Source organism: Ursus americanus, chromosome 3 (genome assembly GCF_024610735.1).
Source record: "Ursus americanus isolate L20-20 chromosome 3, mUrsAme1.1.p, whole genome shotgun sequence".
In the NCBI taxonomy this organism is placed as follows: Eukaryota; Metazoa; Chordata; class Mammalia; order Carnivora; family Ursidae; genus Ursus; species Ursus americanus.
Window position 1 is genome coordinate 65,672,953 of NC_142129.1, and position 25,469 is coordinate 65,698,421.

The 25,469-nt window shown below is 34.6% G+C and overlaps 1 protein-coding gene and 1 non-coding gene across 2 annotated transcripts; one reads left to right on the forward strand and one right to left on the reverse strand.

Annotated features, from left to right (window-relative positions):
* Window positions 1-25,089, forward strand: SEM1 (SEM1 26S proteasome subunit). Its single transcript, XM_045793198.2, has 3 exons — window positions 1-200; window positions 18,656-18,749; window positions 24,882-25,089. The coding sequence occupies exons 1-3, from the start codon at window positions 125-127 to the stop codon at window positions 24,922-24,924; spliced, it is 213 nt and encodes a 70-aa protein (XP_045649154.1). The 5' UTR covers window positions 1-124; the 3' UTR covers window positions 24,925-25,089.
* LOC123789713 (U6 spliceosomal RNA) lies at window positions 12,054-12,160 on the reverse strand. The gene has a single exon (XR_006778878.2). It is a non-coding gene; the product is annotated as a U6 spliceosomal RNA (small nuclear RNA).
* Window positions 25,090-25,469: the final 380 nt, after the last annotated feature.

Consider the following 25,469-nt stretch of genomic DNA (forward strand, 5'->3'; position numbering starts at 1 on the left):
CTACTGCGTCTCTATGGTAGAACCGGCCTCAGAGGCGGCCGCGGCGTTGGTGCCTTCGGTGAGGAAAAAGTGAGAGCTCCAACTTTCCTCTTGGCCTGAGAGGTTTTTGGCGCGGAGCGTCGCCATGTCAGAGAAGAAGCAGCCGGTAGATTTGGGTCTCTTGGAGGAGGACGACGAGTTCGAGGAGTTTCCTGCCGAAGGTAACCGGCTGGGCCCCGGCTTCTGGGCCGCGTGGACGGTGACTCAGGCCTCCGGGTGGAGTCAGCGCGGGTGCTTGGGCTCGGCCCGAGGCGCTCGCGGGAAGTCCGGACCCCTGCGGCCGGCTCTCGAGGCACGCGCGACCCTCCACGCGACCGGCTTCGGGTTCGGAGTGTCTCGGTGGGCCTCACCAGTGAGGCTGAATGCCTTCTGCTTCCTCATTGGGAGGAGCCACCGTGACCCGGGCCTCCAGCCCTGACTCCGGGATGGTCCTTTTTCTTCTTTTCTTTTTTTTTTTTTTTTTACTCTTCAGCCGGCTTACCCGCCACCTCGTTAATGTCTATATAAACCTTTTTTTCCCCCTTTATTTTCTTGTAGTGTGGCAGCCTTCCTTTGTCCTTAAATCATCCAGAATTAAATTGCTGTACCTGGTTAGGCCAATATTGCTTACTTTCAGGACTTTAAAAATGAAGCCTCGTAAGTAGGATGGGAGGATCAGGTGTTTGTGGGTAATAACATGGGTAATAACGTTATTACCCTATCCTTGTTTCTCATTTTTGATCACTTCAAACTAGCAAAGTTTAAGGATTTATAAGATCCTTATAAAAATCTACATTTTTATTAGTTTCATGGTTACCAAGAGGAGCTTTAGTTTTCTCACTGTAAGTGATAGCAAATAGCTAACATTTATTAGGTGATTACTTGTCTAAATTCTTTGCTTGTAGTAATTCATTTTCACAATTCTAGTAGTTAGGTACCAGTATTATTTTTCAGGTAAAGAAATTGAAGTTTGGAACTGTTAAGAAACTTGTCCCATGTCACATAGCTGACTAGAAATGATGGATACCTTCTAGGAATGATGTACTACTTCTGTTTTATTTTTTTAGATTGTTGTTGCCATGTAGGTTTCCAGAACTATTTGCTTTATTTTCTGTTATGTGTAGAATAAATATTTGTTTTGTAAGAAAAGGCTACTATTGGGTAGCCTTTCTGAAAGTGGTAGGAAGAGAATTGTGGTTAATGGTGTACAAATCTGTTATGTTAAGCAATTACAACTTCACTAAAATTGTCCTAAGTTGTACCCCACCATGATCCTATTGTGCATAAAAACCACATAGCTTAAACATTTGTTCTTTTTATTTATGATGTACTCTATTATTTTGCTTAGCAGAAGAAGATATTAGTGTTCATAGGACACAAACTCAGACTAACCCAAAGCACATTTCAGTTGTGGGATTCATTATATATGGAGGGGATTGTTTTGTTTTTGTTTTGGTAGTGGATTTATCTGTCCAGGCATGTCTTCTCTCTCTCTCTCTCTCTTTTTTTTTTAATAAGATTTTTTTTGTTTATTTGAGAGAGAGCGCACCAGCGGGGGTGGGGGAGGGACAGAGTGAGAGGGAGAAGCAGGCTCCCTGCTGAAGAGGGAGCTGGACGTGGTGGGGGTGAAGGGAGCTGGACTGGATCCCAGGACCCCGGGATCATGACCTTAGCTGAAGGCAGACATTTAACTGATGAGCCACCCAGGCGCCTCCAGACATGTTTCTTTCTTTCTTTCTTTTTTTTTTTTTAAGATTTTATTTATTCATTTGACAGAGAGACAGCCAGCGAGAGAGGGGACACAAGCAGGGGGAGTGGGAGAGGAAGAAGCAGGCTCCCAGCGGAGGAGCCTGATGTGGGGCTCGATCCCAGAACGCTGGGATCATGCCCTGGGCCGAAGGCAGAAGCTTAATGACTGCGCTACCCAGTTGCCCCCAGACACGTTTCTTTTACCTCACTGTCAAGTTGGTTCATAATCTAACATTGAGCTATACAGTAGAGAACTGGCTTATTGAGGACAGGATCAACTTTTTACTAAAACTTCATATTTCAAATAGCGCTTATCCATTGTTTATCACATACAAGGTATAGTGCTAGGCACTTTGTTTACATTATATAGTCTATCACCGCAACTGTGAGGAAACTGATGCTTAGATTTAAAAAGCTTGCCATTAAGTAGTCAAGGTAGAATGTGAAAGATCTGTGTGACTCCCCAACATAAGCTTTATTTTTAACCTTTAGCAAGGTGCCTGGCACATGGTAGGGGTTAATAAATGCTTGTTGAATGAATAAACCTGCATTTAAATTAAGTAGTTGAGAATTGACTGCTTAGAAAGTTCTAGAGATAACTGTGTACCTAATGATACACGTGATTTTTCTCAGCAACTGTGATTTCATCAGTTATTGCAGAATATGTAGTTTGTTCTTATTCTAAGTTTATGTTGTGAGCGGCAATTCAAAGTCTTGGTAGTTACACAGTAAAAAAAAAAATCTCGTTAAAGTTAAGAGGAAAAGCAGAGAATTTGGGAGGTGCTGAAGGAGAGAGAATCTTAAGCAGGCTTCATGTCTAGCATGGAGCCTGACACGGGGCTTGATCTCTCAACATCTCTGAGATCATGACCTGACCCGAAATCAAGAGTCGGTCAGTTAACTGACTGAGCCGTCCAGGTGCCCTGAGAATTTTTTTTTTTTTGAAGACAAAGCCCTCTCACAATTGACCAGTTTATTAAAATTAAGTAAGTCACCACTTGACTGGTCACCTTATAGAATATTTGTTGTTTTCAGGTTTGAATGTATAGACTCTAATTCATTTAGGAATTTTTCCATTTGGAATGAGAAATAACATTGAAATGCCATTGTTTTGTTCAGGTTTCTGATTTTTTTTCCTGTGGTTTATAATTTAGACAGGTTTTCCTTTCATGTTAATTTGAATTGAGATTTTGCTGGGTACAAAATAAGCCCAAGAGGTGAAACCAATCAATATTTACTAATAAAACTCTTATAAAAAACAAAACTAAAAGAGAAAAAACCTGGAGAAATATCACCAAGGAATTATTGAATTATTTCTCTTTTGAAACTATACATTTTTTGTGTTTGTTTTTATGGTCTAGTCATGGTTTAGTCTCCATTGCTGTTCAGTGTGATCCATGGACCAACAGTTTTGGTATTAACTGGCAGCTTATTAGAAATGCACTGTCTCAACCTAGACCTACTGAATTAGTTTGGACTTTACCAAGCTTCTTTAAAGATTTGTATGCACATTACAGTTGGAGAATAACTAAATGGCCTATTTTGAATTTATTAGTATTTGAATTTTCAGTTCAATGATTATGTCCTGAATTACTTTCCAAGTTCTCTGCCTTCTTTGGAAATTCTCTTTCTTGTGATTGTCCTTAGGGTAAATGTGTCATTGACAAACACAGTAACAGATGCAACTTAAAATGTCCTATAATCATCTTTTCTATCTATAGAAGGTCTGATTTTCACAGGCCTTGTTGCCTCTCTGCTCCAGAAAGTGGATGATACCCATTGTCTAGGGTAGCTTGCAGTTACAGGAGACTGCTACATGAAAGCCATTACTGAAGTTCTGTATCCCAGGTTTGACTAGTGGATCGTCCGTCTTTTGGGAGAGTGTTGTTGCTTCATCTCATCCCAGATAAGAACTAGTTTGGTAGGATGTCATTCAGTCATTTTAAGGAAGGGTAATTTTTATTTTAAAAAGGAAACTATGGTAATGTGTTTTTATGGAACCTCTTTATTTCTTCTGAATAGTTCTTCAGTGTGAGGTATAATGGTGTGGGAGCGGGAGGGAGTGATTTTCTGAAGGTCCAGAGGAATAAATGCTTCTTTTTTTTTTTTTTTAAACTTGTTATTTAGTGTGTGGATCTGTGTTACATTGGCAGTTCCTTACAGTTTCTCTGATGGGTGTATAATCTGGTCATTAAGAACTATTCAAAAATCAGGTTTAGGATCTTTGTGAAATGCATTCTGCAACTTTTTAACTATTTAAACTGAGAATAGGCTTTGTTAGGAGGACATTCAACATACAGGGTGTGATTGATTATAATTAATTTTGGAGGCTTTGGCATGGTTAGAAGTGGAAAGCAACTTAAAATCTATAGAAGATAAAACTTGTCAAGCTCACATAGCTAGGTTGGTAGTAGTAGAGCAGGGTCTAAAACTGAAATACTTTATAATTTAGTTGAAATGTCAAAAAATTTTTCATCAGATGTTGAAAGGATATTTAAAATATTTTCATTAATCACTTTCTTCTGTCAATTAGAAGCGGGTGAGAAAAGAAAAGTGGGAAGAACAAGTGGGCCTTTAGGTTCTTTTATTCTCTTTTCTTTCTGTGCCATAATTGAGAGGGTTTTTGTTTTGTTTTTTGTTTTTTTTTTAGGGGAAAACTTTTTAGAATATTTAAAAGGAAACTGAGTTTGCCTCCAGAAGTAATGATATTTACAGGAGAATTCTGTTAGTAAGTATTCTGTAATTTTTCTGTGATCAGTGAAACTGCTTTATTATTTGATGAATTCAAGAGCAGTATACTACCTACCTTGACGCCCTCCTTGAGAAATTGCTGCATAAGAGACTGTTATTGATGAAATCTTTCTTTTCTCTTGAGGCAGACAGTAAACAAGCTGGTGGTCCCCTCTGGAGTAACTGAGGTACTCTCACCTAACAAAGTAGGACATCTTACAGTAGTTCTTATCCAGGGAAGTATTTTTGGATGTCACATGTGTCTGACAGGTGCAAATGTGAAGTAATGGCATTTAGGGGTAGAGGCCAAGGATTTTAAATGCTAGTTGTACATAGACCAGTACTGCACAAAAAGAATTGTCCTATGAAAAATGCCATGGAGAAATATTTACATTGATTGGATACCAATTGGACTAAACCATCAGTAGGATTTCTGAGAATCTTAGATATAAAGGTAGATAGATAGAACTGATACTGTGTCAGATAATGTACTAGTCAGTTAACTAATGCCCAGAGGGGCTCTGCTATTTTCAGTTATTAAATGTAATATAGTGGACACATAAATAACACAGTCACACGTTTAAATTAGTTACATGATGGTGGCAAAAAATGGAGAAATTGTGTTACTAAAAATAAAAAAAATAAATATGAATGGCAGAGTGCTTGTTGAGTGTCCATTCATGTTAATCATATACAAGAAGAAAGTTTTTGAACCCTGGGATGGAAAAAGCACAATGAATCTAAGATTAGACCTAGGTTCAGAATCCATCTCTTCTCAACTTGCAGCTTGTCAATTCATGTTAGTTACTTCATTTCTTTAAAATGCTTTTGTGGTATTATATATATAATAATTGTACACATAACTGCTTATTGTAAAAACTTAAACCTATAAAAGGGCATAAAAAAATTAAAACCTATAAAAGGGCATGTTTTTCCTGCCTTTCCCCCAGAACATTTGCCATATTCCAGGGATAGCCACTGTTAATTGTCTTTTTTAGTATCCTTCCAGAATTCATGTATATATTGTGTGTGTTTATATGTATTTTAAAAATACAGAGGGCCATATAAATATGTACTATTTTTCATTCTAGAGCAGTTCTCAGTTTGTCTTTGACTTTCATGGTTTTGACACTTTTGAAGTTTACAGGCCAGTTATTTTGTAGGATGTTCCTCAACTTGAATTTGTCTCATGTTTTCTCCTGATTAGATTCAGGTTCTACACCTTGGCAGGAATATCATAGTTGTGATTCTGTATTCTCATTGCATCCTATCAGGTGGAACATGATTCACACTTGTTCCATTACTGATGATGTTCACCTTGATCACTTCATTAAGGTAATGTCTGTGAGACTTTTCCAACACTAAATTACTCATTTTCCCTTTGTAATTAATAAGCATTTTGTGAAACTATGGAAATATAAAATTCATTATCAAACTTTCAGTTTATTAATTTGGTTATTTATATCCATACAGACTCATGGATTCTCATTTAATGGGTTATAATATGGTGCTATTATTTATTTTGATCCTCAAATTGTCCTATATTTGAACATGGGCAGCCCCTTCATACTGTCTTCTGTGACCTTTTGACATGTCACCATCATTCTCTGTGCATTTCCAAGCATTCTGACGAAAAAAGGTATTCCAGGTTAATCTTGTTCTTTCCCTACTCTGATCCTGCAATCAGCTATTTCTCCAAGGAGCATTTCTTTTAGTGGAGAATGATGTTCAGAAGGCAGGATCTTAACTCCAGTTGTGCTGGTCGCTTTGGCGACCCTCTCAGTGAAAGGAATTAGGAAATGTGTGTGTGTGTGTGTGTGTGTGTGTGTGTATAAAACCATGAGTTCACACAGTATCTCCAATTATAGTTCAACACTACAGGGTTCATTCTAGATCCTTTTCTTTTCATATTTGTAATTCCCTTCCCCAACAGTGAGAAACCTGGCTTTCATTGTCTTAAATATATTGTCTGTTTGGTCATCCAGCTCCCTCGCCAATCTTTGTTGCCCCCTCCACCCCAGTTGCCTTCCTTATGTCATTTGGACTTTAACATTCTTTGCCAGGCCACCCCCGTCCCTCCTCACTTCAGTATGGGGTGTCTTCTTCGCCCTGTTCAGGTCTGACACACCAGTCACTCTATGTTCTGCCTCTGTAGGAATGTCCTCTTCGCTCTACCACCTCATCTGGTACCAGGTGCCTTTTGAATTTTGACATATAGCCTCAAATTGCCTTTGAAAATGGTTATGCCAATTAAAATTTCTGTCACAGTTTACCTCTTCTCTCATAAGGTTGCCTATAATCCATATTAAGCATTTTAGTCATTGTAAACCTGATGGATGAAAAATGGAATGTCATCTTTTCATTTTGGTATTGATTTGAGTGAGATTGACCATTATGTTATTCCTTGAACTGTTTCCATCTTAATCCTCAGTTTCTTATATGTAATTTGTGGATAATAGAATTATGTATTATATGAATGTGTTAATCTGTTCGAGCTGCCATAGCAAAATACTGTAGACTGAGTGGCTTAAACAGTGGAAATTTATTTACTCACAGTTCTGGAGGCTGGGAAATCCAAGATCGAGGTGTTGGCCGATTCATTTACTGGTGAGGACTCTCTGGCTTGCAGACTACTGCGTTCTCACTGTGTCCTCACAAGGTGGAGGGAGAAAGAGCAAGCTGTTTGCTCTCTCTTCCTATAATGGCACTAATCACATCATGAGGACTCCACCCTCATGACCTTACACCACCCTAATTACCTTCCAAAGACCCCATCTCTAGATACCATTACATTGGGGGTTAGGGCTTCAACATAAGTATTTGGGATGGGGAGGAACACAAACATACCAGTGATACATGTAAAATGCATAGCATAGAGTTTGGCACAAAGTGGTATTGAATAAACATTAGTCCCCTTTCTTTTCTTTCCTCTAATCTCCTTAGGGAATTGGATTTTGAATATTTGGTATTCACTTAGAATTTGAATTGTTTCTGACAAATATTTTAATTATAATTTTAGGTGTATCCAAAATTAAGCTTGTTGAATTTGTTGGTTAATCAAAAATTGATTTATTAAAAACTTTTAAATTAATTTCAAAAGTACTTTAAAAAATAGTGTATTTGTATAAAATATAAAGATACATAAAACAATAGCATGTATTGTTTAAAGATGCATACAGATATGCAAGAGGTATAAAGAAATACAGTGGAGTTAAAAAAAAAAAAAACCCAGATCAAGATACTGGTGGTTGGGGATGCCTGGGTGGCTCAGTTGGTTAAGTGTCTGCCTTTGGCTCAGGTCATGATCCCAGGTTCTGGGATCGAGTCCCACATGGGGAGCCTGCTTCTCCCTCTGCCTGCCGCTCCGCTCCCTCTGCTTTGTGTGCTTTCACTCTCTCTCTGACAAATAAATAAAATCTTTAAAAAAAATTATTAAAAAAGAAGATACTGGTGCCTGGGAGGGGTTAGTGAGAGGTGTGCTCCAGTATATTAAACAGTAAAAATTACTTTAGAAAAAATATTTGGATTAGCTGTTTCACTGAATCTATAGAATAAAACAAGCAGTAAATAGTTGCGACTTCAGTATTTAACATTATTACCAGATTGTTGTTAAACATTACTCATTCAAAGATGTTATGAATTGTTGAAAACATTGAGGGGAACATAGAAGTTTCAAAGACTATACTTACACTTCTTCTAAAGTATTAAAAATTCACCAAATATATTTTTTTCCTGTGTTGTGTTGTACATGTAGTGTTTGGTAGAAATAGTATTGTCTTTATTCTGGAACATGTTTTTCTTCTTACTTTCCTTACCCTTCAAGTTCCTGTGAGGTTATTGGTGCATAATAAATGATTTATTCATTCAGTATATATTTGTTGAGTGCTTCCTATAAATCGGGCACTGAATGGTGCAGAGAGAATGATGTAGTAAGTGCTTTAGTACATAGTCCCATTTAATCCACATAGCAGTTTTATGAAGGTTTTATGTTTGAGGCTCCACAAAATTTGTTAATTTTCTACCAGGTCACAGTTAACTAGAGGCTGCACTGAGGCAAATTTGACTTCTTAGGTAGATACTTGTCTTTGAACTTAGAAATACCAGAGAGGCAGGGCACGGTGATTTTCATAGTAAGTTGAGCTTTTTAGTATTTTGGATGTGCTTATCTTGGGAGATGGAGCTCCAAGCCCTTCCCTCTCCGCCCCCAATTAAATCGGAGCAACTTTACTTTTGCTTATCTTTATCTATTGGGCTTCTGTGTGAGATTTCATTGAGTTTCCTTCCATTGGTGGGGCAGGGGTAGGGAGGGCAGGCATTTAGACGACTGGAAGTGAAGTGTAACAGCCTTTGAAAAGAAGGGGAAATTATTTCCAGTTCTGTACAAGGTGAAATAGCATTTGAACAGAGCTTTCAAAAAGATAGAAATGTAGAACAGGGGCTTCCAAAAGAAGGGGGAAAGGGTAGATACTTGGAGGTGAAAAAATAATGTGTTTGTGTGTTTTATTTGACTCTGAAATAGTGGTTGTAAATGCAGGTGGTTTGGGGCCTAATATTGGAAAACTTTAAGCCAAATGTCCAGTTCGAACTTTATCCTTAGATACATGAGAAGTAGAGATTTTTTGGTTTGATGTGTGAGCTTCCTTTGAGCAGTAGGCAGTTTAGGAAAAATGAACCCAGTAAAATTAATTTGGAGAGCTAGAAAGAGGCCGAGTCAAGGAAGCTGATTAGCAAATTTTTGAAATAGCTTAGCTTAGGACTAAGGGCCTGAGAAAGGTTGTTACTAGGAAAGATGTGAAGAGGGTGACACAAGAATAACAAATGAGCTTTGGCAACTGGTTTGATAAGGACTGTTGGGAATAAGAAATTGGAGGTTGTGATTTTGCACTTGATGTCTAGTGGAAGACAGGTGGTGGGGTTCGCATCTTAACTCAGTCATGTGAAGGATCAGAATGAGGGAATTGAGACAAGTGTAGGGCACAAGGGCTTGCAAAACATGAGCTTAATGGCTTTGGGGAATTTTATAAAAGTACAGAGAAAAACCTAAGCACTAGCAAAGAAAAGCAAAGTCAGTGTGACTTTATTGTGGAACCATTCTCCCAGAGGTATGTATTTTTAAATTATTGATGAAAGAAATTGTGTTTGAATTTCCTTTTAAAATGTAAGAAAAATTATAAATGGTTATGTAAGTTATTTTGAGCCTCTATTTCAGATGGCTGTCTACAAATAACTGAAAGCTCACCAGTAGTCTGGTAGCAGTATCATTTATGACTTGCTTTTTGTTGTTTGCTCTGAAGTTCCTCACTGACATTTTTGGGCCTTATTGGAGAAAATACAGTAATATTATGGTGCTATGCTAGGTACTGATTTTTTAGCTACTGTATAGATATTAGATCTCTAGGGTATAGTTGTTTTGTATCATGATAACTTATAGAACTTACACTTTTTGTTTTAATCTATTTTATACAGTTTAAGCAGGAACACATATATTTATCTCAAAATGACTAGATTTAGTGTGGCTTCATTATCATATTCATGAGCATAATGATGATGTTTCCAACTATTGCTGTTCCCTTTCACTTACCTATGATGGTAGGTAGTTCTCTGTACACTTACCATCATCTATGATGATAAGTGTACAATTAAGAATTTTTCAAACTTTTATTGGTTTTTTAAAATATTTTTCTTCATATAATGTTCTACATGTAGGTGCACATTTTTTATTTGAAGAAACTTTGTTGAAGATTAGTTTGTTTATATTCAGGGTAGCTTTACTATTAAGAATTGAATGAGAATTTGATGCTCCTACACATTGACATAGAATAGAGCATTTGCAACCCTATTTGATATAAGTGGAATTTCTTCTTTACTTTTCTTCAAAATACTATACTTCATACTTTTAAGAAATTTTGGAATGTGTATTGGAGAGTGGGGAGAGTAATTTCGAAAATACTAAGTTGAGAGAAAATCCTTTTCCATACTTAAATGTCAAGGTGATACTTAGATAAGTGTGTGGGATCTTTGATAGTTCAGATTTGTGAAATTTAAGGCTAGTCACAGATATAATTCTCACTGGCAAATGTGAACAAAGCCAAATTTGGGGGCAAAGTCTTAAATAATTTAGAATTCCTAGAAACTTATGTATTAGGCATCTGTTACTGGTTACTTCCAGTTCTGACTTCTTAAAATATGGTAATTTTTTTTTTTTTTACTAGTACACATCTGGAGGGCTGCACACTGAAGTAAACACAGCTGTGGTTATTTAAATGATTAATCACAATTCTGGCAGTGCATTCAGTGTTGAAGATAAAGTGTATACTTTATAAAGTCAGCTACGTATTGAAGGAAAGCATTAGACATGCATCAGGTATCTTTTGTTTCATTTTATTATTTTGCCCTTCTCAAAAACTATTTTTGGATTTAAGGCTTTAAAAAGGAGTGATTAAATAAAATTGCATGGTTATTGGTATAGAGTTATAATTGAAAATTAAAACACAAATCAGAGATACATTGCAAGAAATGCCAAATACCGGAGATTACAGCAATAATGGCTTTTTAATTTACACATTCACTTAGTTTAGTATACATATATTGTAATTTACATATATTGTAACATGTACAGCGTGGAGGATTTATAAGTGTTTGGAAATAATATTTGGGTGTATTATACCTTATCACTTAAACTTTTTACATAACATGTTCAGTACATTCTTTTTTTTTTTTTTTTTTAAGATTTTATTTATTTATTCAACAGAGAGAGAGAGACAGCCAGCGAGAGAGGGAACACAAGCAGGGGGAGTGGGAGAGGAAGAAGCAGGCTCATAGCGGAGGAGCCTGATGTGGGGCTCGATCCCATAACGCCGGGATCACGCCCTGAGCCGAAGGCAGATGCTTAACCACTGTGCCACCCAGGCGCCCCCAGTACATTCTTTGTTAGTAAAATCTTTAGTTTCCAGCTAAAATAGATTAAGGATTCCCATTTGTCAGTGTGAATGAACACATGTTTCTTCACTGGTGCTTTTGTTAAATAATTTAAAATGCTTAATAAGTTGTAATTCAAAAGGTTATAAATTGTCTTAGATTCTTCACCTGTGATAATTGGAAGGATAGTAGTCATACAGAGTTCAGTGTGTCTTACTCCTAAGATAAGGCTATATTGAAATTCATATGATGATTTGTGAAGAATTTAACCAGCTTTTCTATTTTTGTATCTTTGTATACTCAATAGTGTCGTAATTATGAAATGCTGTATAATACTACTAAAGAAATACAGAACTATCATTATGAATTTTTTTTGTGTGTTCTGCCTAAAATTTTGCTCACAGTACTGTCCTGCCCCACCCTCATAGGCTAGTTTCCTTTTATTTATTTTATTTTTTTTATTTTTACCTTCTTCTTTTTCCTTTTCTTGCCATTAAAATAGCACAAGATGGTTTTTCAAGGAGGGAGAGATAGTTTACCTGTATGCTAAATGATCATCAGAATTCAACTTCTTATTTTTATTTATTTTTTTAGTTATTCATATTTATTTATTTATTTATAATATTTTTTATTATATTAAAAATATGGAACACTTCACGAATTTGCGTGTCATCCTTGCGCAGGGGCCATGCTAATCTTCTCTGTATCGTTCCAATTTAAGTATATGTGCTGCCGAAGCAAGCACCTGAATTCAACTTTTTAAACCAAAACTTACACCACTCTTAAAATTTTTAAGACACTGTTCAGACTAGTATCTTTCATGTTAAGAATTTTGACTTTATCCTATGTAGAGTTAAGAATTGAGAGCTCCTACAAAACAAGCTATTGAATCTGTTGTTTCTTGTCAGCGATTCTCTGAGGAAGTTAGATACATATTAACAAGTTTGATTTTGTGGTTTGTTTTTGTTTTTTGTTTTTAGTCTCTAGTTAATTCTTCAGTTAAAAGCCAGCTTGAAGATATTTGAATGACATCAAATAGTTATAGTATTGAAATCAACATTTTGAATCACGTCATAGTAAGATTAAAATTTCCTGGGGGTAGGGAGGTCTATGTTTTTACCCTTCTTGAAAGGGTGGGCCTACAAGATTAGCAGAAAAATGTGAAATAAATATTCTTTTATTTTATATTTCTAACTTAAATCTTTTGACACATTATTGTTTATTAGGGAGTAACGTAGATAGAAATAACCTAGTTAACAATTTAGGAAGCTGTTTAATTAGAAGTGTTGCAGGCTGATAGAGGCTTTGTGTCTTAGAACTTTAAAACAGTTCAGTTGTGACTTACGTCACCCCCTTTACTCAAGAACATATTATACAGTCTTAATATATTCAGATTATTTTGAGGAACATTACACTTCATTAGATATCTTTATGAAGACTGCTGAAAGTATCAGTAAAACAAATGCTTAATTTGGCAATTCCTATTTCTAAGCTCAACACAAATTTCCTATTTAAAGTCTAGGATTTGAGGTCATGAAATATTGGCAGAAAAAGTTAGATATTTTCTTGTTAGTCTTCACCTTCTTTGTTTTATAGTAGTGGTAATGGTGGTAGTTTTCAAACAAAGGGTGTATGATGTACAGTGATGTCCAAGGCTTTCTCTAAAATTCTGTAATTTTAAACAGTACTTCATCTTAGCCATTTTATAAAAACTTGAATGTAAAACCAAACCTTGCTACATTGCAGTGTAATGTTATAGTTAGTTTTATGTGAATTTTTTATACTGGAAGGCCTTAGTGTAATTAGCACGACTCAAGAATCATAAAATCCTAAGCTGTCCATTAATACTTTTAGATAGTTATAGAACTATAGGCTATAGTAAGACTGGAGGGAATGTGGAGGAATGCATATAGTCATTATTCACTTGCCATAAAAGGAATTATTAATTTAGTTGTCCCAATACAAGTTCAACATATAAGAATACAAATTTCCATGAAAATTAAATTTGAGATTATTTGAATCAATAATTTGTTCAATTTTAATTTTAAAATTGTTCAATTTTAATTTTAAAATAATTTGAACAATAATTGAACAATAATTTGTTCAATTTTAACTTTAAAATAAAGATCATTCAGTATTAGAGAGAAATATATCTACTGTTTGAAATGAGGCTCCTTTTTATTCTAAAATTTTATCTTAGCTGCACCCAATACCACCTTTGCTTAATGTTCCTCTTGTGTACTTAACATTGCAATTTCTGCCCTCTTATTTTTTTCCTTAGAATACCTTGCTTGTTCCTGAGATTTCCCTCTTAGAAGAATAAAAAGAAAGTTTATACATAACAGTAGAACGTATATAGTGAACAGTTTATTATTGATTGCAATGGCATTATGAGAATTAACAGTACTATTTTATCCCAATACCTAATGATTAACTTTTGACTTAACTAAGTCACTTTTCTAGTCTGTAAAGGTGCAAAAATGTTTTTCTTTCCGTTTATTTTAGCTTAGGGAGTGTGTGTGTATGTCTGTGTGTATAAAAATGGGTGGGGTGCCTTGGTGGCTCAGTCCGTTAAGCGTCTGCCTTCAGCTCAGGTCATGATTCCAGGATCCTGGGATCAAGTCATGCATTGGGCTCCTTGCTCAGCGGGGAGTCTGCTTCTCCCTCTGCCCCTCTCCCTGCTCATGCATGCACGTGTGCTCTCTCTCCCTCGCAAATAGATGAATAAAATCTTTAAATAAATAAATAAATAAATAAAAATAGGTTGCAGTAGCTTTCTGATCACGCTTGCACAGACTAAGGGAACTCCTTAATGTGGTTCCCTAATTTTTTTTTTTAACTTTCTTAATCTACTCTCATTATAAAATTTGGCTAGTTTCACAAACAATAGAAATTTTCAGTTTGATCAAGGTACTATAGAAAATGTAAGGTTGTTTCTAGCCCAGTCAATATTGAGATGTAATTAATACTACTATTAAGTATTACTGTTGTTAAGGACCTCAGAGAATAGCGTAGGATTTGAATTTAGGTAATTACAGTATTCTCAGAGAATAATATTGCTAAGAGATACAAGAAAATTTATGTGGGTAAAAATACTTTTGATTATTGAGAGCTTTTATTAATGAATATACATTCACTGGGGCGCCTGGGTGGCTTAGTGGGTTAAGCGTCTGCCTTCGGCTCAGGTCATGATCTCAGGGTCCTGGGATCGAGTCGGGCTCCCTACTCAGTGGGGAGTCTCCTTCTCCTTCTGCCACTCCCCCTGCTGTGCTCTCTCGCTCTTTCTCTCAAATAAATAAATAAAATCTTAAAAAAAAAAAAAAAAAGAATCGCATGTTCTACCAACTGAGCCAGCCAGTTGTTGAGCTTCCTAACAACCTGAAATAAATCGCCTAAGAGAACTTTTTCATCTTTTCAGGTACTAGGGTCTTAAATTTCCTCCGTGTTGTCTCCTTGGGGAGCACTGGATGAAGTGATCACTATTCTCAAAGACATTCTTAAATATAATTGAAAATTTTACGTGACCATTTCGTAATACATGATCTTGTTCGTCTCTTCTATTTTGAAATATATACTCTTGGCTTCACTGAAATCATACTGGCCTCTGTTTTTCATGAGATTGACCACTCGGAGGGCACTTGAGAAGTATAGTTCCATTTACCCAGTGTTTTATTGACTGTCTGTGGTGTGCCCAGCACTCAGCTGTGTGCATCAGAGTTGCAGATTTAATAAAATGTTGTTCTACCTGAAGGTTTTGAGTAGTAATGGACAGGAATGGAAGTGGCATTTTGGGCATCGGTGGAGGAATGGTATAAACTTTAACACTGGGAAGGAGGTGACGGAAAGAAGACTACAGTAATGTTTATGAAGGGAATAATCCTAAATTAGTAAGTGGCAGTAAGAATAGGCAAGGGAAGACTTATTCTGGAGATAATTGGGAGTTGAAATGGAAGGGACATAGTGAGTGATTGTAGTTGAAGGAGAAAGAGTAGTTAAGATGCCTCTTAAGTTTCTGTTTTGGGGGACCAGATAAATAGACGTACTTTCTTCTATTCTTAAATCATGATGATGATATGTATTGCATTCAAAAATATTTGTTAGGTATGAAATGTAATGAATAATACACCCATATTATGAATGATTGTTGAATAGATTTAAATTTATATGTACATTATAAGAAAAACCTAAATCATACCCTTTGTTATTTTTCTTTTCAAGTTGAAATATTCTTAGTCATGTCTCTAATAAGTAATTACTCAGGTGAAACTTATGGCTAGGACATACTTAAGAGAGAGTATAACTTCACTGTTTTGGGAGGGAAGGGGGTTATACAGCAATATACAAGGTCTGATTTAGAGTTTTGTTTCATCTTTCATAGCCATTTGTTGGGCATGATGCCAGGTACTGTTTGTGGTTTAAGAATACAAAGGTAAATAACATAGAGTTGTTACTGTTAGGGAGCTCAGACACCAGTAATGGACATAGACATATAAACTGATAATTATGATTGTACAGTATGTGCGTGCTGTAATAGAGATAGACACAAAAGAGGGAGCCTAATCTCCGAGGGTAAGGAGAAAGAGATGGGCATAGGTAAGGCTTCCAGAGTTGATTTCCAAAGTAATTTTTTAAAAAAACTGCTTTTCTTACCTTTTAATTTTGAAACTTTCAACCCTATAGAAAAGTATTAAAAAAGAGGACAAGGTAGGGGGTGAGCAAAATGGATGAGGGGTCAAAAGGTGCAAACTGCCAGGTACAAAATAAGTAAGTCATGGGAATATACTGTATATAGCATGGTGATTACAGTTAATAATACTGTATTGCATATTTAAAAGTTGTTAAGAGAGTAAATCTCAAAAGTCCTCATCACAAGAAAAAATTTTGTAACTGTATATTGTGGTTATCATTTTGCAAAATATACAGTTATTGAAATTATATTGTATACCTGAAACTAATGTAATATGTATATGTCAGTTCTGCTTCCGTTAAAAAAAGACAACAAATACCTAAGGTTTATCAGTTGCTAACATTTTTTCATGTTCACTTTATTTCTGTCATATACGATAAAATATGTATGATATATATCGAATATATTTGAGAACCACCTGCAAGTAAACTTAAACTGTTAACAAAATGACACAGCTCTAAAATATTTTAGCGTGCATGTCTTAAAGGGGGACATGTTCCTCTAAAACAATTTTACAATCATGTTTGAGAAAATTAACATTAATTCAATAATATCATCCAGATACACAGTCCCTATGCAGACTTTACCAACTGTTACAGAAAATGTCTCGTCACTTTTTTCCCCAATTCAGAACAGTCCCTTTTTTTTTTTTTTTTCTTTTTGTTTTTCATGACATTAACCTCCTTGAAGATACCAGTTATAAAGAGTTTCACATTCTGGATTTGCCTGATAGTTCCCTCGTGATTAGATTAAGGGTTAACATTTTTAATGACTACTACATAGGTAATGTTTATTTCTCACTGCATTATATCAAGAGATACATGTCAAGTTGTCAAAATTTATTGGTGATGTTAAGTTTAATCACTGGTTAAGATTGTGATTACCAGATCTCTCCATTTCCCCCCTCATTTAATAAGTATGTAATCTATCCTATAGTCCCAGCTATTTTTCACTCAGTAGTTTTAGTATCCATTGTTGATCCTTGCCTGAATTGTACTGAGGGTCGCAAAATGGTGATTTTCTAATTCTGTCATTCTTTCTGCGTTTATGTACCTGGGAATTGTAAAGAGCATCCCCTCCCCAACATCCCATTCCCCAGCATACTGCTATGGACTCATGGATTTTTTAATTTAATTCAGTGTGTCATTTTTTGTGATTCTTAAGTTGTTCCAAATTTGGCCGGTGGAAACACCTTTAAGCAAATTTTTGTACCTTTTGACATGTTTTCAGGCATTATAAAAAGGAATCCCAAACTTACCTGTTAACTTCCTTATTCCAGATCAGAGATTAGCCATTCCTTTAATGGCCATAGTTCCTTTTAATGGGGAATGGCATTTTAACTAATTAAGATATTTTAATTAAGTAGATGTCAGGCGAAGTAGTCGGTTCGGGAGATGGCAGAAAGACAGAGATGAGGAACAGCAGGTTTAATGAATAGAAAATTTTAAACAATTTCAAAACATGAAGTACAGTTAGGACTGAATAAAAATGAAGATCTTGTGGATTGCTCGTCACTGTTATTTTTTACAAGGAGGAGATGTGTATAAAAGAGTACTTAAAGCTGCTTGACTAACATGAGTGAATCATCCCAGTGAATTTGAATTTAAGTAATTAAAAATATTTGTTTTAAAACAAATATATTACGCAAAATCATACAATTTTTTGTAATAAAACAAAGCTATGTCAAGATTGTAACAGGTGTGCATCTTAAGTATGACAGCAGAGTATGCATGAAGTCTCTTCTGGGATGGTTTGATGTCATTAAAAAAAGAGAATACATAATGACATTATCACCCAGGAGACTAGATTTTTATCAGGATCAAGAGAATAGAAGCAAGAAGAACCTGATACAAGAATATTTCCATTATATAGGTAAGAAATGATAATGCAAATGTCTGAGGTAACAGGGAAGTTGATGTTAGTGTACATATGTTTTCTGAGTATTCTAAACAAAAGCTAAAATGTAACCCCTCTCCCCATTACCAAAAGAGAAAGAAGAAAAAAAGGAAATTGAGAAAACTAAAAACTACAGCATTCCTCTTTGTATGTATTTATATTTGTCCTCCCTTTAAAAATAAAAATTTTATATTGATGATAGGCAAATGTTAGTGATGCTTATAATTTGGTCCCTTTTTTATTTGTGTATGAGTTACCATTTTTTACGTTTAGCAGTTTTAAATTCCAGATTGGTATCTTCCTGCTCCTCCATTTCCTTTCTCATTGTTGGTGCTGTATTTTGGAAGATTGTGAAATAGACCTTATAAAAATTAGCCCAAGAAAAAATCAGGAAAGTAATACCCTCCTGAAATTCTAATACATTTTCATGGCAGATAGAATTTTTTTTATTAACTTCTGTTTTAAATTATCTGCAAATTCAAGAATTGAGAGAACAAGACAGCATAAATTGAGATTTAAAGAGGAAGGTTACCATTTCTTATAGATACGACATTAGATGTTTTGAATTGTGTCTTAAGTGGCAAACTTTCTGAAGTTTCTGTATTTATGAAAATAACATGTGAGAAGTATTTAGACAGCATCTGTTTCTGTTTTTAGACTGGGCTGGTTTAGATGAAGATGAAGATGCACATGTCTGGGAGGATAATTGGGATGATGACAATGTAGAGGATGACTTCTCCAATCAGTTACGGTAAGTTTTAAGTCAGACTTTATATAGCTTAGTATTAATTGTAAGGATGGAATATGTAACTTACAAATGATAATTGACCTCTTTAAAAGATAATTAATCTTTGAAATACATTTTTGAATTATGAAAAGGAAAACCTATTACCTTCATCTGAGTTTCTAAACATGAATATTTGTGTAATTGCAGAGAACTTGTATTCTTTCTAGTTTCTTTACAAAGGTAGTTAAATAGAAGCATATTTGCAATTTTTTTTTTTTTTTGTGGGTTTAATTCTGTCAACGTTAATTTTCCACCAATGTTGACTAACTCAGCAGAAATTAGAACCAGAGTGCTAGAACCCAAAAGATTGGTGATTCTGAAACTGGAATGGAGATTGGGTTGATGGGAGTGTACTTTTTCGTATTCATGTACAAATTTACCTAGTATGATTGATTGAAGTAAAGTTCGTATATAGTAAAATTAATCATTTTAAAGTGTACAGTTCAGTGGCATTTTGTATATTTACAGTGTTGTGCAGCCATCATCTCTGTAATTCCAAAGCATTTCCCTCACCCCAGAAGGAAATACCATACCTGTTAAGCAGTCACTCTGCATTCCTCTTTTCCTGGCCTCTGGTAACCACTAATTTTCTTTCTGTCTGTAGATTTGCCTGTTTTAGATAAGTCATAAAAACGGAGTCATACAATAAGTGATCTTGTGTGTCTAGGTTCTTACAGTTAGCATAATGATCTCATGTTTCATCCATGCCACAGCATGTATCAGTACTTCATTCCTTTTAATGGCTGACTAATATTCCATTATATATGCTATACTACAGTTTGTTTATCCATTCATCAGCTGATGAGCATTTGGGTTGTTTCCAGCTTTTGACTACTGTGAACTGTGTTACTATGAGCATTCAAGTGCAAGTTTTTGTTTGAATACCTATTTCCATCTTTGGGGGATATAATCCTAGGAGTGGAATTTCTGGGTCATATCATAATTCTGTTTAACTTTTTGAGGAACTGCCAAACTGTTTTCCACAGCAGCTGCACAATTTTACATTACTACCAGTAGTGTATGAAGGTTCTAAATTGTTCACATTCTTATCAAGGCTGCTTTCTTTTTTTTATTATAACCATCCTAGTGGGTGTGGACTGATATTGTGGTTTTGATTTGCATTTCCCTAATGACTAATGAAGAGACTTTTTTCATATATTTGTTGACAATTTGTATATCTTCTTTCAAGAAATAATCTAGTCCTTTGCCCATTTTTAAGTTGGGTTGATTGTCCTTTTGTTGTTGAGTTGTCAGAGTTTTTTATGTATTCTGAGTACTAAGCCCTTATCAGACCTATTATTTACAGATACTTTCTCCCATTCTGTTCACTTCTCTTTTCACTTTCCTCTTTGCACACAAGTTTTTAATTCAGATGAAGTCCAGTTTATCTACTTTTTAAGAATTTATTGCCAAATTCAAGGAAAATTAATCCATATGTTTTCTTCTAACAGTTTTAAAATTTTAGTTCTTACATTTAGCTCTAAATTCCATTTCAAATTAATTTTTGTACACGATTTGAAATGAGTCCACCTTCATTCTTTTGCAAATGGATATCCAGTTATACCAGTACCATTTGTTGTAGAGATAATCCTTTCCTTGCTAATTTTATTTTGATTCACCCATATATATCTGTTTTGGCCATAGAGTTATCTAGGTAAACTGTCATACTTTGCTCAAGTCAAGATCTAGCAGTTCTGTAGTCTTCTGATATTCTACTCTAGTACATTTGTTCAAAAAGAAAGATGATTTATAATTTAATGATGATGCAGTACCTTTTGTTTTACACTGCATTTTTCGCGAGCTCAAAAATCCTACATTCTAAAGACATTTTAGTATTTTGCTGGAGACTAATAACAATTTTATCTATCACCTTTCTTCTCTTTTTGGAAATAGCATAATTTACCTTTCACTGTTATTCTTGTACTTTTACAATGCTCCATGATATCTCAAAATGGCTGACTCTGTTTTTTGACTATATCTTTTCATTCTTTCAGTACCCTGAGATGTAATTATTCAGTGCCTAGAGATTTTAAACTACTTTAATGCAGTTAAGAGTTATCTCACCTGTCTTGGTCTTCAGTTTTGTGTTAATGATGTTTTTGCTGTTTCAGTTTTATGAACAAGATAGGAACAATAGCTGTTGAACAATAATTCTGCTTTTTCTCTAAATCTGTTAATATTACATCTATTCCAAAAAAAAATAAAAAATATTACATCTATTCCAAGCATTGGATCTATTCTCATTCTTCTTTATTCATGTATGGCTCTCAGAACCTTTTTGTTCTTTCTGTAGCTCTCAACCCATTTTGGGATTAAAGTCTGTGTGTACAAATTCTTGCCATGTTTCTTTTTGGCATTAATTTTTGGTTTATATTCTTTTAAAATTAAGCAACATCAGAGAACACCCTGCTACTTTTTTTTTTTTTTTAGTAGGCACCCCCCCTCCACTAGAACCATATTATGCTGTTAGAATATTTTCAGGCCTTCCACCTATGTTGATCCCTATTCTGAGTTCTTAATCATCTACCAGTTTTTTCTTTTTCAGTTCTCTTGAGATTTTTCAAGTTGAAACTAAATGAGTTTTCTTCCTTTGCTATTCACAAAAAAGTCAAATTTCTTCAAAATATTTTTCTTTTTTGTCTTTCAAAGTCAGAAAATAACACTTTTTTCTCAAAAAATTAAACTAAGACATTATTAAATACTGGGTTGCCCAGGTGGCTCAATTGGTTAACCTCAGCCTTTGGCTCATCTCATGATCCCAGGGTCCTGGGATTGAATCCCACATTCAGGTTCACCACTCAGCAGAGAGCCTGCTTCTCCCTTTCCCTCTGCCTCTCCCCCTGCTCGTGCCTGTGCGTGCTCGCTCTCTCTCAAAATAAATTAATAAAATCTTTTTTTTTAAGACGTTATTAAATACAATGATCTTATCAGGAGACTTTTAGTGGTATATATATTGATAATGGGATTTCTTGCCACTACTGCATCTTGCCTTTTTTCTGGTTTGGAAGTAGAGCATTATTCATGTATTATTTGTGGCTTGTTGTTTTTATAGTACACCCACACAGTGTTCTTATGTTCTTTCTTGTGTTCTGCCTTTAGGTTTGTGGATTTCCATAAGAGTATAAATTTTGATACCTTTATTAGTGAATAAGATTTTTCTTTTTATTTCTCTGTTAGAATCATGGGTTTTTTTCTACATGTGGGTTGGTATATCACCAGCACTATAAAATAGAACTTATTGTATTGGTGGAAATGTTCTATAAGCTGCCCTGTCCATATATGGCTCTTGAGCACATGAAATGTAGCTAGTACAGCTGATGAACTGAATTTTTCATTTTATTTAATTTTGATAAATAGCCACATGTGACTCCTGTATTGGACATTGCAGCCTCAGATAATATTTTTATCTTTGCTTTAAAAGAGTTGTCATAATTAACAAGGCTTCTGCAAAGATGTTCTTCCTAGTCTTTGTAAAACGTATAGAGATCCTCAATGTGATATTATAAACCATGGTAAAGAACACGTTTTACTGTGTTCTGATATTGTATATGGGTCCTAATCCCATCTAACTTTGGAAAGACAGTACGTTTTCTAGAGTCACTCTGATTCCCTGGGTTCCAGATCTGGATCTGCCTTTTATTAGCTACATGTCTTAGCAAGGATTTAGTCTTCCACTTACCATGTTTTTCTCTTTCATTGTAATTACCTCTAGCAAGTAAAAGTAGAAAAAAAAAGGCCACATGTATCTCCAAGTAACTAAAAGTCATAGAGAAACAAATGTATCAGAAGCAGCAAAAACAATGACTTTTACTTCTTTGAGTTACTTGGAGACACATTCAGTAGAAATGGGTAGGATGAATTTTCCTGACCTTGCATCCCATGTTCTATTAAAAAATCCAAGAAGCCAATATTGTTCCTGATTTACCATGTCAAATATAGCAACTGTCCTATAGCAGAGTAGGTTCTTGGATAATAAGAGGAGTTCTCAAACCTACCAGTGGCTATTTGTCTTATTCTTGTTTTGTTGAAAAAGAAAAGCTGCTGTTTTTGTTTTAAATAGTGTACATTCACTAAGTGGGTCCTGTGATCTGTTCCAATTGTGCTGGATTTCTTTTTTTTTTTTTTTTTTTTTAATTTTTTACTATGTTATGTTAGTTGCCACACAGTACATCACTAGCTTTTGATGTAGTGTTCCATGATTTATTGGTTGCATATAACACCCAGTGCTCCATGCAATACGTGCCCTCCTTAATACCCATCACCGGCCTATCCCAATCCCCCACCTCCCTCCCCTCTGAAATCCTCAGTTTGTTTCCCAGAGTCCATAATCTTTCTCATCTCTTTGTTAGATTTTTTTCATTCCACAGGCTGATGATACTAGTGTGTTTCTATAGTTTTGTGTTTTGTACTTAGTGGCCTTGATTTGTTTTCCTTTTGGTTTTTTTTATATGTCCTAAATTCTAGCAAAACTTTTCATCTTCTCTAAAAATAGAGAAGCATATCATGATGTCTTTTGTGTTTGTTAACAATTTATAAATGTAATTAGTCACCACCTCCTGTCAGGAAGGCAGATGCAAACCTAGACAGATTTGGTGTACTTGTTAACTAAATTGCAGGCTGACTTTCGGGGATTGTTGTTGTAGTTGTAAAATAAGAGAAAGTGAATAATCTACATTGATTCTTTTAAAGGCAGCAGAAAACTATTGTTTAGGAAACAATTTAAGAAACCTTTAAAATTATTTCCATTTTAAGTAGAAAACATAAAGAACAGATAAAAATTTTTTATCTTCTGGAAAAGGGGCACAGTGGGGGGGCAAAGGAAGCATTTTGGTTAAATTTAGCAAAGGAAGGAGTAGTGTCAGAAACTTGTGCTGATCTTTTGACTCCTAAATGGGTGACAGAAGATAAAAATGTTTTATATGAATAATCTCCGGCTTTAATATTATTCATGGACCTTAGGTCAGTATTTGTATTATAAATAACTAAAAATTTTAGTAGACATTTGGGTAAATGAATAATAAATATTATACATCATTCCTACATGTGTTTTTTTGTGTTGTGTTTACATTGGATAGTGTGATAGTGTCCAAGATAAATTATACTTGAGAACAAATGTCAGTTTATCTTATTGGATGTAGTGGTGTAGGGCGCATTAATCATACTTTACATTCATACAATGTTTTATTGTATTTTGGCCCTAAAATAATCTTGTTGTGAACTTCTATAAAATGAATTGTGGCAGAGAAGTTACTGATAATACCTGGAGTGGTAGTTGAAGGAGCTGAAACCGATTACAGGGCCAAACTTTTTTGTGCCTCTGTTTTATACAAAGCAGATCAAAAATTGCAGTTGATATAAATTATGACTGAAACTTCAGGTTGAATAAATTACTTAAAATTATAAAATATCTTTTTAAAGGGTGTATATTTATAAATTTTTGAGGTTTTTATACACATTAAAAATTTTTAAAGTAAAATCTTGTTTAGTATTTTGTAACTTATTTATTATATTGATTTTGTCTACATATAGTTAATGCAGAATAACTCCCATGCACTTTTAAATTTTATTAATAATTTTTGTCTTGGTTAGAGCAATAGATATATGTCAATATGGAAAGCAGTCTGTTTATTCTTTATGTGTAAATAGCAGTAATACCTATTATGATGATTATAAAATTCCTGAAAGTTTGATACCAGATGTCTTGTGTTCTTAGCCATATGGTTGATAATTCTTAAAGTTTGTTTAAGTATTTATTATGAACAGGACATTTGTATGGTATTTCAAAGATATTTGGAAGATAGTAGTTAATCTCTCACATTTCTTCCTTAAATAGATTTATCAGAAAATTAAGGAATATAAAATATAAGTTTACTAATGGGAAAGCAGAATTTTATTAGCAGTATGTTGATTCACATTCATTTTCCTTCTTATACAGATTTCTTTTAAGGGTGTAAAGTAAAAGGTACTTGGTAGTATTTTATATTGGTGCCTAGGCTTAGCTCATTGTTTTGTTAAGTGTATTATTTCTAAAACATTGTTTCTTTAATTTATCATAAAGAATGTCCAATGATGTTGTTCTTTTGTGTTTTATTGTAGAGCTGAACTAGAGAAACATGGTTATAAGATGGAGACCTCATAGCATTCAGAAGAAGTGTTGAAGCAACCTAAACTTGAACTGTTTACTAAATTCTAGGACAGAGAACCCAGGATGGGACACTTAAAAAAATGTTTATTTCATTACCTGCTTGGATTTATTTTTGTTTTTGTAACACACAAAAAAAATAAATGTTTTGGTCTAATCTTGGTTTGTTTCACAAGTCTTGATCTTTTGCTTCCTATCATTAATTTTCTCAGACTATTTATGATTTTCTAGGACTTTATTAATAAGAACAGTAAATTCATCTGATCCCCAATTCAGTGCTTTTTTTTAACCACATCAATTTAATGTTGATCTTACTTATAAGGTTACTTCTTTTAAGTTACATTTAACCTTAAGCTCATCTGTATTTTGAAAGCTTAGGAAACATTTACTGACATCTCTAAGGTGACCTGTGTTTTAAAAATATTAATCATTTTCAATTGCTGTAATTAGCTCCTGAGCCATTAATAATAGTATTAATAGTTAATACAGTATTATTAGTACTTAAAATCAAGTGGTTTGATCACAGTCTAAGAACAGTGTCC